The sequence below is a fragment of the Theropithecus gelada genome, chromosome 4 (assembly GCF_003255815.1).
Source record: "Theropithecus gelada isolate Dixy chromosome 4, Tgel_1.0, whole genome shotgun sequence".
In the NCBI taxonomy this organism is placed as follows: Eukaryota; Metazoa; Chordata; class Mammalia; order Primates; family Cercopithecidae; genus Theropithecus; species Theropithecus gelada.
In genome coordinates, this window is record NC_037671.1 from 52,312,695 (window position 1) to 52,326,047 (window position 13,353).

General features: G+C 34.2%; 1 protein-coding gene across 1 annotated transcript in view; it reads right to left on the bottom strand.

The window, feature by feature from the left end:
• Positions 1-12,491: 12,491 nt before the first annotated feature.
• The window catches only part of DEFB112 (defensin beta 112), an 11,010-nt gene continuing 10,148 nt past the window's right edge, over positions 12,492-13,353 (bottom strand). The window contains 1 exon segment of the mRNA XM_025381545.1: positions 12,492-12,718. Within this exon segment, the coding sequence (XP_025237330.1) occupies positions 12,492-12,718 (227 nt within the window).

Sequence of the window (13,353 nt, forward strand, 5' to 3'; positions counted from 1 at the left end):
CCGAGGAGTGGACCTGGTGAGCGTGTCATCTCTTTCCACCTGGCACCGCAAAGTGCAGCTGCAAATGCAGGAATACACAAGGGAGCCGCGCAGCTGAGTGGGAGCCGTGCAGCTGAGTGGGAGCCGTCTACTGCCGATTGTTGTCGAGCACCGTCTACAGGACGCAGCGCAAACTACAATAACAAAAACCGAATTCTTCCTTGGCAAACCCAAGGGCAAGAAATCAACAACAGGGATCCTAGACAGACCCTTAATCCTCTGAAAACTTACAGAAATAAAGCCAACTCAATGTATATTCAATTTATACAACAGTTGAAGGAAGACCAACCTTCCCAGATAAGAAAGAATCAGCACAAGAACTGTGGCAATTCAAATAGTCAGTGTCCCCTTAACTCCAAAAGAACCTGTTAGCTCCTCAGCAATGGTTCTTAACTAGGCTGAAACGACTGAAATAACAGACATACAGTTAAGAATATAGATGGAAAGGAAGCTCATGGAGATTCAGAAGAAAAGTTGAAACCCAATTCAAATAAGCCAAGCAATGGAGAAAAATGATTCAAGAGCTGAAAGATGAAGTAGCCATTTTGAGACCCAAACTGAACTTCTTGAGCTGAAAAATTTACGAGAATTTCATAACACAATTGGCAATATTAACAGTAAAACAGACCACGCTGAGGAAGAAATCTCAAGCTCAAAAGCCAGTTCTTCAAATCAGTTGTCTGACAAAAATAAGGAAAAAAAGAATTTTTTAAAATGAACAAAACCTTCAAGAAATACGGGATTATGTAGAGACAGATCTATGACTTATTGGCATCCCTGAGAGACGAGGAGAGAGAATAAGCAACTTGGAAAGTATATTTGATGATATAATCCATGAAAATTTCCCTAATCTTGCTAGGGAGGTTGACATGCAAATTCAAGGAATACAAGAATCTCATCCAGATAGCATACAAGATGACCATCCCCAAGGAACATTTCGTCAAATTCACCAGGTCAACGCAAAAGAAAAAATCTTAAAGGCAGCTACAGAAAGAGGTGAAGTGGCATACAGAGAAGACACCATCAGACTGGCAGCAGACCTCTCAGCAAAATCCTTACAAGCCAGAAGAGTTGTGGGCCTTTTTCAGAAACCTTAAAGAAAAGAAATTTCAACTAAAAATTTCATGCTCCACTAAACTAAGCTTCATAAGTAATGGAGAAATAAAACTCTTCTCAGATAAGCAAATGTTGAGGGAATTCATATCAACTAGAACAGCTTTCCAAGATGTCCTTAAGGGAATGAAATCGAAAGAATGGTACCTGCTCACACAAATACTTAAACACATAATTTACAGACATTTTAAAGCAACTATACAACCAAGTCTGCCTAAAAAATAACCAACAACAGGATGACAGGATTAAAATCTCACATATCAATACTAACCCTGAATGTAAATGGGCTAAACACCCCTCTTAAAGGAAATAGAGTGGTAAGCAGGATAAAAAGACAAGACCCAACCATCTACCATCTTCAAGAGAGTAATCTCACATGTAATGATACCCAGAGGTTCAAAGTAAAGGATTGAAGAAAGATTTATCATGCAAATGGAAAAAGAAAAAGGGGAGGAGTTGCTATTCTTGTATCAGATAAAATGGACTTTAAATGTTTTACAATTAAGGAAAATAAGATATTTACATAATAATAAATGGTACAATACAAAAAGAAGACTGAATGATCCTGAATATGTATGCACACAACACTGAAGCACCCACACTCATAAAACAAGTTATTCTTGACCTATGAAAAGGTCAAGAATATATTGCCGCACAATAATAGTGGGAGGTGTTAACACCCCACTGGCTGCGTTAGATACATCATGGAGGCAGAAAACTAACAAAGACACTCTGAATTCGAATGCAACACTTGCCTAATTGGACCCACAGACATCTGCAGAACACCCTACTTAGCAACCACAGAATATGCATTCTTTTCATCTGCACACAGAACATATTCTGAGATTGACTACATGCTAAGTCATAAAGCAATTCTCAATAAATTAAAAAAAATCAAATCATATCAAACACAGTCTTGGAGCACAGTGCAATGAAGATAGAAACCAATTTCCAGAAGATCTCCCAAAACTACACAAATATTTAAAAATTAAAAGTCTTCCTCCTGAATAACTCTTGGGTGAACATCAAAATAAGGACAGTAAGAGGAAAGTTTATAGCACTAAATGCCTTCATCAGGAAATTATAAATATCTCAAATTAACAATTAAATTTGCACCTAAAGGAACTAGAAAAAAAGAAGAAACCAACTTATAAGCTAGCAGAATAAAAGAAACAACTAAAATTAGAGAAAAACTGAATGAAATTGAGACAGAAATCCATGCAAAAGACCAAGAGTTGGCTTTTCAAAAGAATAAACAAAATTGCTAGACCCCTTAGCTAGAATTAGCAAAGAAAAATGAAGACACGATCCAAATAAGACAATCAGAAATGACAAAGGCAATATTACGACTGATCCCACTGGCAAACAGAAGATCCCGAGAGACTATTATGAACTCAATGTATACAAATTAGAAAATCTAGAGGAAATAGATAAAATCCTGGATGGACACTATCTCCCAAGATTGAATCAGGAAGAGGTTGAAACCATTAATGTAACAATATCAACTTCTGAAACTGAATGAGTAACAAAGAAACTACCAACCAATAAAAGCCTTGGGTCAGATGGATTCACAGCTGAATTCTACCAGACATACAAAAAGGAATTGGTGCCAATCATATTGAAACTATTTAAAAAAACCGAGGAGTAGGGGATCCTCCCTACCTCATTCTGTGAAGCCAGCATCAACCTGATACCTGATCTGGCAGAGATAGAGTGAAAAAAGAAAACTTTAGGCCAATATCCCTGATGAACACAGAAAACTCCTCAACAAAATATTAATAAACCAAATCCAGCAGCACATCAAAAAGTTAATACACCACAATCAAGTAAGTATTATTCCTACGATGCAAGACTGGTTCAACCTACATAAATTAAAAAATGTGATTCACCATATAAACAGAGTTAAAAGCAAAAGCCATATGATCATCTCAATAGTCATGAAAAAAGCTTTCAGTAAAATCTAACACACCTTCATGATAAAAACATAAAGAGATTAGACATTGAAGGAACATATCTGAAAATAGTAAGAGTTATATATGACAAACACACAACCAACATCATACTGAATGGGTAAAAGCTCGAATCATTCCTCTGGAGAATAGGAACAAGACAAGGATGTCTACTTTCACCACTCCTATTCAGCATAGTACTGGAAGTCCTAACAAGAACAATCAGGCAAGGCAAGAAAAAGAAATAAAAGGCATCCAAATAGGACCATAAAAACTGAAACTATTTCTCTTCACTGACGATATGATTCTATTCCTTGAAAATCCTAAAGACTATGCCAAAAGGCTTCTAGAACATAGAATTAATCAATGACTTTAGTAAAGTTTCAGTATAAAAAAATCAAAGAAATCAGTAGCATTTCTACACATGAACACCATACATGCTGAAAGTGAAATCAATAACACAATCCCACTTATAATAGCCACATAGCAAATGAAATACCTAAGAATATGTCTAACCAAGGAGGTGAAAGATCCCTACAAAAGGAAGTACAAAAAACTGCTGAAAGAAATCAGAGATAACACAAATAAATAGAAAAGCATTCCATGCTCATGGATTGGAAGAATCATTATCATAAAAATGGCCACACTATAGATATACAGATTCAATGCAATTCTTATAAAACTAACAACATCATTATTCACAGAATTAGGAAAAACTATAGTAAAATTCTTATGGAATCAAAAAGGAGCCTTAATAGCCAAAGGAATTTTAAGCAAAAGGAACAAAGCAGGAAGTATCACACTATCCAATTTTAAACTATACCATAAGGCTACAGTAGCAAAAATAGTATGGTACAGGTACAAAAACAGACACATAGAACAATGGAACAGTAAAAAACTCAGAAATAAAGCTACACACCTATAAACATCCGATCTTTGACAAGGCCAACAAAAATAAGCAATGGGGAAAGTAATCCTTTATTCAATAAATGGTGCTAGGATAACTGACTAGCCATGCGCAGATCAAAGCCACACCCTTACCTTTAACCATATACAAAAATTAACTCAAAGTGGATTAAATATTTAAATGTAAGACCTCAAAATATAACAAAATCCTAGAAGACAATCTAGGAAACACTCTTCTAAACATGGGCCTTGGCAAATAATTTTTGGCTAAGGCTTCAAAAGCAATTGCAACAAAACCAAAAATTGACAAGTGGAATCTAATTAAACTAAAGAGCTTCTGCACAGCAAAGGAAACCATCAACAGAGACAACGTACAGAATGGGAAAAGATGCTTGCAAACTATTCATCTGACAAAGGCCTAATATCCAGAATCTATAAGGAACTTAAAGAATTCAACAAGCAGAAAACAAACAACTCCATTAAATATCAGGCGAAGGACGTGAACAGACATTTCTCAAAAGAAGACATACAAGTGGCCCACAAACATATAAAAAAATGCTGAGCATCACTAATCATGAGAAATGCAAATGAAAATCGCAATGAGATACATCTCACCCACTCAGAATAACTATTATTAAAATGTCAAAAAATGACAAACAGTGGCAAGGCTGCAGAGAAAAAGGAATGCTTATACAGTGTTGGTGGAAATGAAAATTAGTTCAGTCACTGTGGAAAGTGGTCTGGAGATTTCTAAAATAACTTAAGACAGAGCTACCATCCCAATACTGGGCATATAACTTAATGAAAATAAGTAAGTAAACCAAAAAGACACATACACTTGTATGTTCACCACAGCACTATTCACAGTAGAAAAACTTAGAATAAATCAAGGTGCCAATCAAAAGACTGGGTAAAAAAAAATGGTACATATACACCATGAATATTATGCAGCCATAAGGAAGAATGACCTCATGTCCTTGGCATCAACATGGATGCAATTGGAGGCTATAATCTTAAGCAAAATAAGGCAGAAACAGAAAACCAAATAATGCATGTTATCTCTTATAAGTGGAAGGTAAACACTGCACACAAATGGATATAAATGTGTGAACTAAAGACACTATGGACTACTAGAGTGGAAAGGGAGGGAGGGAGCTGAAAAACTATCTATTGGGTACTATGCTTACTACTTAGGTGATGGGATCCATTTCTCAAACTTTAGCATTGCACAATATTTCCATATAACAAAACGGCGCATATAATCCCTGTATCTAAAATAAAAGTTGAAATTTTTTTGAAAGTTAGGCATAAAGATATGAAGGCTTTTATAGGAGATACTAAACAGATATATTAACTAACAATAGTAAACTAATACATATCGAATAAATTAATGTTGGACACTGTATCAGGAAACACCAAATATAGCCATTTAAAGAGGCAATGATGTCTTTTGAATCACTCTTTTAAGCTGGGCTTGCAGAATTATATCTATTCCATTTAAAATTTCTTTTTAATGGCCATTGAATTTGAAGCATCCAGAATAATTTCTCTCTTTCCTTCTCACATATCCACATCCTAATCCTGGAACCAGTGAATGTGTTAATTTACATGGAAAAAATATATTGCTAATATAAATAAATTAAGGATATTGAGATAGATAGATTATTGTGAATTAACCAGTTAGGCACAAGGTAATCACAAAAGTCTTTATAAAAACAAGGTAGGAGTGTGAGGCTTTGAAGATGGAAGAAACCATGAGCCAAGAAAATCAGGTGACTTCTAGAAACTGGAAAAGTCAATAAATAGATTCTTCCCTAGAGCCTCCAGAAGGAGCATAGCCCTGCTAACACCTTGATTACAGTCCCTTGAGACATATTTTGGATTTCTGACCTCCAGAACTATAAGATAACATTTTTGGTAATTTGTTAGAACAGCAATAGGAAACCAATAGAGGGCTGCCTCGGCTACATCTGTAGTTATTATTATTTTTATTCATAACATTATTCATCTATGCATTCATTTTGTTTGATTAGTCTTAACAGAGTCATACATTTTGTTATTGTCATCAAATAACAAATATTTAACCTTGCAGTTTTTATATATTATTATTATACTTTAATTTCTGGGATACATGTGCAGAATGTGCAGGTCTGTCAATAGGCATACATTTGCCATGGTGGGTTGCTGCACCCATCGACCTGTCGTCTGCATTAGGTATTTCTCCTAATGTTATCCCTCCCCTAGGCCCCCACACACCGATAGGCCACAATGTGTGATGTTCCCCTCCCTGTGTCCATGTGTTCTTGTTGTTCAACTCCCACTTATGAGTGAGAACATGCGGTGTTTGCTTTTCTATTCCTGTGTTAGTTTGCTGAGAATGATGGTTCCAGCTTCATCCAAGTCCCTGCAAAGGACATGAACTCATCGTTTTTGTATGGCTGCATAGTATTCCATGATGTATATGTGCCACATTTTCTTTATCCAGTCTATCATTGATGGGCATTTGGGTTGGTTCCAAGTCTTTGCTATTGTGAACAGTGCTGCAATAAACATATGTTTGCATGTGTCTTTAAGGTAGAATAATTTATAATCCTTTGGGTATATACCCAGTAATGGGATTGCTAGGTCGAATGGTATTTCTGGTTCTAGATCCTTGAGGAATCGCCACACTGTCTTCCACAATTGTTGAACTAATTTACACTCCCATCAACAGTGTAAAAGCATTCCTATTTCTCCACATCCTCTCCAGCATCTGTTGTTTTCTGACTTTTTAATGATTGCCATTCTAACTGGCATAAGATGGCATCTCACTGTAGCTTTGATTTGCATTTCTCTAATGACCAGTGATAATGAGCTTTTTTTCATATGTTTGTTGGCTGCATAAATGTCTTCTTTTGAGAAGTGTCTGTTCATATCCGTTGCCCACTTTTTGATGAGGTTGGTTGTTTTTTTCTTGTAAATTTGATTAAGTTCCTCGTAGATTCTGGATATTAGCCCTTTGTCAGATGGATAGATTGCAAAAATTTTCTCCCATTCTGTAGGTTGCCTGTTCACTCTGATGATAGTTTCTTTTGCTATGCATAAGCTCTTTAGTTTAATTAGATCCCATTTGTCAATTTTGGCTTTTGTTGTCATTGGTTTTGCTATTTTAGCCATGAGGTCTTTGCCCTTGCCTATGTCCTGAATGGTATTGCCTAGGTTTTCTTCTAGGGTTTTTAAGGTTTTAGGTCTCACGTTTAAGTCTTTAATCCATCTTGAGTTAATTTTTGTATAAGGTGTAAGGAACGGATCCAGTTTCAGTTTTCTGCATATGGCTAGCCAGTTTTCCCAAAACCATCTATTAAATAGGGAATCCTTTCCCCATTGCTTGTTTTTGTTAGGTTTGTCAAACATCAGATGGTTGCAGCTGTGTGGCATTATTTCTGAGGCCTCTGTTCTGTTCCATTGTTCTATATATCAGTTTTGGTGCCAGTGCAATGCTGTTTTGTTTACTGTAGCCTTGTAGTGTAGTTTAAAGTCATGTGGCATGATGCCTCCAGCTTTGTTCTTTTTACTTAGTATTGTCTTGGTTTGCTTCTTTGTTTCTGTTCCATTAATATTTTTTTCCTCTTATTTTTACTATTTCATTCCTCCTCATTCCTTCGACTGTGTTCTGGTCCTTTTCCAGGGTCTTAACTAAAACATTTAGCTCATTATCTTTTACCTTTTCTTTCTTCCTTGCATACTCATTTAAAGCCATACATTTTTCCCTAAACAATTTTTTGCTACAATATTGATATATAGCAAATAAATATTTAAGCAATTTTAAGTTTTATTATAATTTCATTTTTCAAATATATGGAGATTTTTGAATTTATTTTCTTACTCAATGTTTAACATTTTATTTTTAAAATTATAACTCACAGAAAAGTCACCAAATATTATGATTACCTCTTATATTGCTTTCACCTAAACTCACCAATTGCTCAGATTTTGCACTTTTTAAATTAACTAACTCCCATCAATATGCATCTCTCTATATATGTATTTATATATACATACATGTATATGTTTATGCACTTATAAAATACATTTATATTTTTATTTGCTAAATAATTGAAGAGTTAGTCACAGATATCATAACACTTATCACATCTATTGTAAATAATTCAGCATGTATCTCCTAAGAACATAGATACTCACATATAACTCCAATAAAATTATCCCACTCAGGTAATTTAATTTTTATAAGATACATATATTTAACATGCAGTCTGTGTAAAATTTTCACAGTGGTATTTATAATGTCTTAGTTTATTTGAATGAGCACTCAGTAAGGATTATATGTTATATAGTTGTCATGTCTCCTTAGTTTCCATTAATCTAGAATAGTTCCTCTTCCCAGACTTTCACTGTCATTCATTGTGTTGACAATTTTGAAGAGTCCAGGCCAGTATTTCAGAACATCTTTCATTTTGTATTTGTCTGATATTTTTCCCTAATGGATGGGTTCAGAAAAATGTTTAAGGAATTATTACATAGGTGATAAGTCCTACCTACATGATATGACTTGGCTGTGTCCCCATCCAAATCTCCCCTTGAACTGTAGCTCCCATAATTCCTATGTGTTGTGAGAGGGACCTGGTGGGAAATAATTGAATCATTTAGGAGGTTTCCTTCATACTGTTTATGTGACAGTGATCTGGCACTTGTTAATTGGCCAAAATGTAAAGTCCAGCAAAGATTACTTACAATTTTAGTGAATGTTAAAAAATTTCCAGGTGACAATTTAGGTTTTTGTACATTATTTCAATTAGCCCTCAGAGTTCATTAAAAATGTTTTTTAATTTATAAAAATAAAAATAAGTGTTTTATAAAAATAAGTAACTTCTGTAGATTTGAAGGAAACGTGACAGTGTTGGAATTTTAATTCCTGTCCATTTAAGTCCAAAGCCAGATCGCTTAACTGGAATGTTTTTCATTTTATTATTTTATTTTATTTTACTTCATTTTGTTTTATTTTATTTTATTCTATTATACTTTAAGTTCTGGGGTACATGTGCAGAACATGCATATTTGTTATATAGGTGTACATATGCCATGGTGGTTTGCTGCACCCATCAAACCATCATCTACGTTAAGTATTTCTCCTAATGCTATCTTCTTGATCAAGTCTAATGGTTTCTTGGAAAAGCATATCATAAGAAAAAGCAATGCAAAGTAATATCACTTGAATTTAAGCAGAATATAGTTATTAAATTTAAAACTACTGGAGGTTTAGAAATTATTTTATCATGTAAAATTTTAGGTTGAAAAGTTCTTTTTTCTCTTACTCTTAAACTTCTTATTCTATTTTTTGCTTCTCTATGTTTGATACTAAACAAACTGGATTCTCTTCACTAGTTATAGGATAAAGAAATGATCTAGTCAATTAACAATATGTAATCTAATTATTTTGAACCTATCAAAACCTCACTATCCTGTATAATAAAAATGGCAAAAATAATGTGTATATTATCTTTGCTGGTCAAGTAGAGAACAGAGTTCCCTTCAGACCAATGAAGGAATTCTATTTATTTGTTATACAAATTATTTTTTTACTTTATCCATTAAAAATCTCTATTCTTTATTTCAGTAAAAGTGCATGGCAGACTTTTTAGAAAAGAATAGCAAGATAAATCTAGCAATTCCATAACAGAAAGATCACTGGGAAAAAAAGTGTAGATAAATATATTTTTATAAAGATGAAGAACTTCCGCAATAACTTTTATTTTTGCTTACAAGATTCAGCTGGCTTGTGAGATGGAAAAAGCTGGCTTAAAGCGGAAAGAGCTAATTTATCATCTGTTACCTTTACCTTAAATCAAGCAGAGTCACATGACATCAAATCTCCTTTCTGCCCACATAGGTCTCAGTTCATGGATGAGATAACAAACTCTCACCAAAGTTCTCTATCACTTTATTTTTCTTGGAGCTGTGTGCTGTCTCTCTCTAATTCCAAAGTTCTAGTACTCACTGCTGATCTTAAATTCACATTTCAGAAGTTCAGGCAACTGATACTCAAGAGTTTGGAAAAAATGTTTACAGGAAACATAGAAAGTAGCCAACTATTCTATTTCCCTTTGCTTCCCCGCCCCCCGTACTTTCTGTAGAGTAAAAGCCTCACAACTATAAAAGACATTAGTGAAAAACTAGGACAATTTGAATATGGGCTGTTTTAGATAATATCTCTTTAATTATTTATGTCTGTAATTTATATCCACAATATCTGGTAGCTTGAGATGCCATTTTGTTGGATTTTTTTTAAATCTAATAATCTAAAATGTGTCATGTTTTAAAATTTTGTTTTCAATTTGATTCTAGTACCTAGAAATATAATTTACTTTTTGTATTGACTTTATTTAGTGAGTTTGCTGAATTGTTGTATTACTTCTATTAGTTTCTAGATATTAAAAAAATTTAGGTATCTAATTGTGTTACATATGAATAATGACAGCTTTGTTTCCTCCTTTCCACTGATTATACTATTTGTCCTATTCTTAACTTAAAGCACTGGTGCAGTCCTCCAGTATAATGTTGTACAGAAGTACTGATAAATTAACAACATTCTTGGTTTATTTCTGAACTTTGGCGAAAGTGTTCAATAATCCATTGTAAAATATGGCGTTTGATGTGGCTTTTGGTATAGGTAAACATTATCAGTTTAAAGTGATTCCTCGGTCCTTATTTTACTGATTTTTTTTAAAATCATGAGTTAATGTTTTATAACTCCTACAAATCAATAAGAAAGAGATACAATCACTAAAAAACAGACCAAAAAAAAAAAGTCTCCAAGACTCAAATACAAATTCACAAAAGAGCATATCTAATGGCCAGTGTCAACATCAATTATGGAGAGGTTATCAACATCATTAATGGAGAGGAAAAAGGAAATTAAGACCAAAAGACCAAGATGATATGCATTTACACACACTGCAGAAGGGTTAAAATTGGAAAAAGGGTGGACCAGCTGGAACTGTGGACACTGCTTATGGGAACTTAAATTGGCATAATCATTTTTTTGCTGTCAATATCTCTAAAAGATAATAATATAAATAGTTTATGTTGAAACTTCTCTACTTCTAGGTATATAACCATTAATAATGAATGCACACATTAATAAAATTTAGCAACTTTATTCATAATTTTCATCTATCCTACCACAGATACATTAAATTGTAGTATGGTGTACTGTGAGACTCCTGAAGTGGGGTTCAAAGTTTGAATCATAAACCAAAATCTCCAAATTGACACTGGTCAGACAGCATACTATTATACATATTAGGAACATCACGTATAATTTGGATACCCAGATGCATTTTCCTATGCGCCCAGGTACTGTGTACAGGATATGCTTTGGCTATAAGATTAACCCAAAGCTGACATGTGTATGTGTCGCAGCAGCATAAGAAATCTACCAGGTACAAGTAGCCTCAACTTAAATACCTTGTTACCACATAAATTTGAGTAGCTCCCTTTCCTTCATGAGGCCGTAGTCCACAGATTGTAAGTCACATAATAACCAAGCCTGCCAGCCAAGGACACAGACTAGAGAACATTCTTTAACTAATACTTAGCACATACCAAGCCCTGCAAAACCATCACCTATTTTTAGAGTTGATGTTTTAACATGTTTGAATAAGGGGAAAATTTTTAATCTAGGTGAGGTAATAAGACCAACTGTGTGTGCATGCATACACACATATATAATTCTGTTACATTATTTTTAAATAACTTAAAATTTACTAAGACACCAATAAGCAGCATGATAAGAATCATCTAATAACGTGTGGAAACATTAAAAACGTGAAACAAAGCAAAACAAAGCAAAAAAGTTAATCATAATTTCACATTATTATTATTGCTACAAGCTATAGGGATTTACCATACTTCTTTTTCCTCCTCAACCTAGTCTCCCTTTATTCTACCTTTTGAGCTTATTCTTGAAAAAAAAAATCATTTATTTTTATTTTCATAATTCTTTCAAAAAAGAGAGAAAAGGTATAACCTGGAAGTATAAGCAATATGAGAAAGTTATGAGGATTTCATAATCCTTCAAATTTCTTGCAACAATTCTTACTAGTTCAGGGATCACAGCTCTTATCAACTCTGTCCCCACTCCTGAGTCTCCTCAAAGAATTCTTGATAGTACTTCACTAATGACTCATAATATGCTTTTCACACTAAATAAGGATTTGGCCCCAGAATCTCACTAAACGTAGTGGTCCCATCATGGATTTTCTTCTCCATGCTGCTTCTATTCCTGAGTTCAAATCCCTGCTTTGTATTCTGATTCTTTCTCCCAAGCAAGCACAATGTTTATAAATATTTCAGGCTGAAATATATTTTATTTAATTGTATATTCATTATAGGTATGCATGCACAGAAATTATAGATCATTAATGAAGTGATGAAATAATGAGAAGACTTCGTTAAGATGTATCATCTTCTTGTGGATAGATTTCTTCAATGACTTGAGTCTTTAGGGTACCATTCTTGAGTCCCTACTGAGTCCTTTGGGATCCAATTATTTGGGTCCATAGGGTCACATTCTCTCACGCAGCAATGAGTTGTAGGTCTTTCACAGTATGAAATCCTAAATTCACTATCGTCACATTGATTTTTACATCGACTGCCAATCGCTATACATGCCTTCCACCTATTAAAGATGATATAGTGCCCTTCACTTCTGGCTGAAAGAAGGCAAGAACAGCTGGAATTAGTAATCTAGATGGGAACTCCCAAGATTTAAAAGAAGACACGGAAGTAATCACAGACAACAGAGGAAAAATAAAGGAAAGAGATATTTGCTTTAATTTTTTTTTGGTCCATATCAGAGCAGATCAAGGAAATCAACAAGTATACAGTTCCTAAACTAGAGGTTCCATTCCTATGCATCTTAAATAATTTTGTAGTGACTCAATAAGGGATTTCTGAAGGGCTTGCAATTTATTAATCTTCCTCTGTCTGTCTTGCTCATTGACTAGAACCATTGGATACGAGTGGGACGATCTCCATCCTCTCATTTATCATTCATTCTTAGTACTGTTCTGTAAATGTTCTCTTCCTTTTTAAGATTCCATCGTTCTTTCTTTCTTTCTTTCTCTTTCTTTCTTTCTTTCTTTCTTTCTTTCTTTCTTTCTTTCTTTCTTTCTTTCTTTCTTTCTTTCTTATTATTATACTTTAAGTTCTAGGGTACATGTGCATAATGGGCAGGTTTGTTACATATGTATACTTGTGCCATGTTGCTGTGCTGCACCCATCAACTCATCAGCACCCATCAACTCGTCATTTACATCAGGTATAACTCCCAATGCAATCCCTCCCC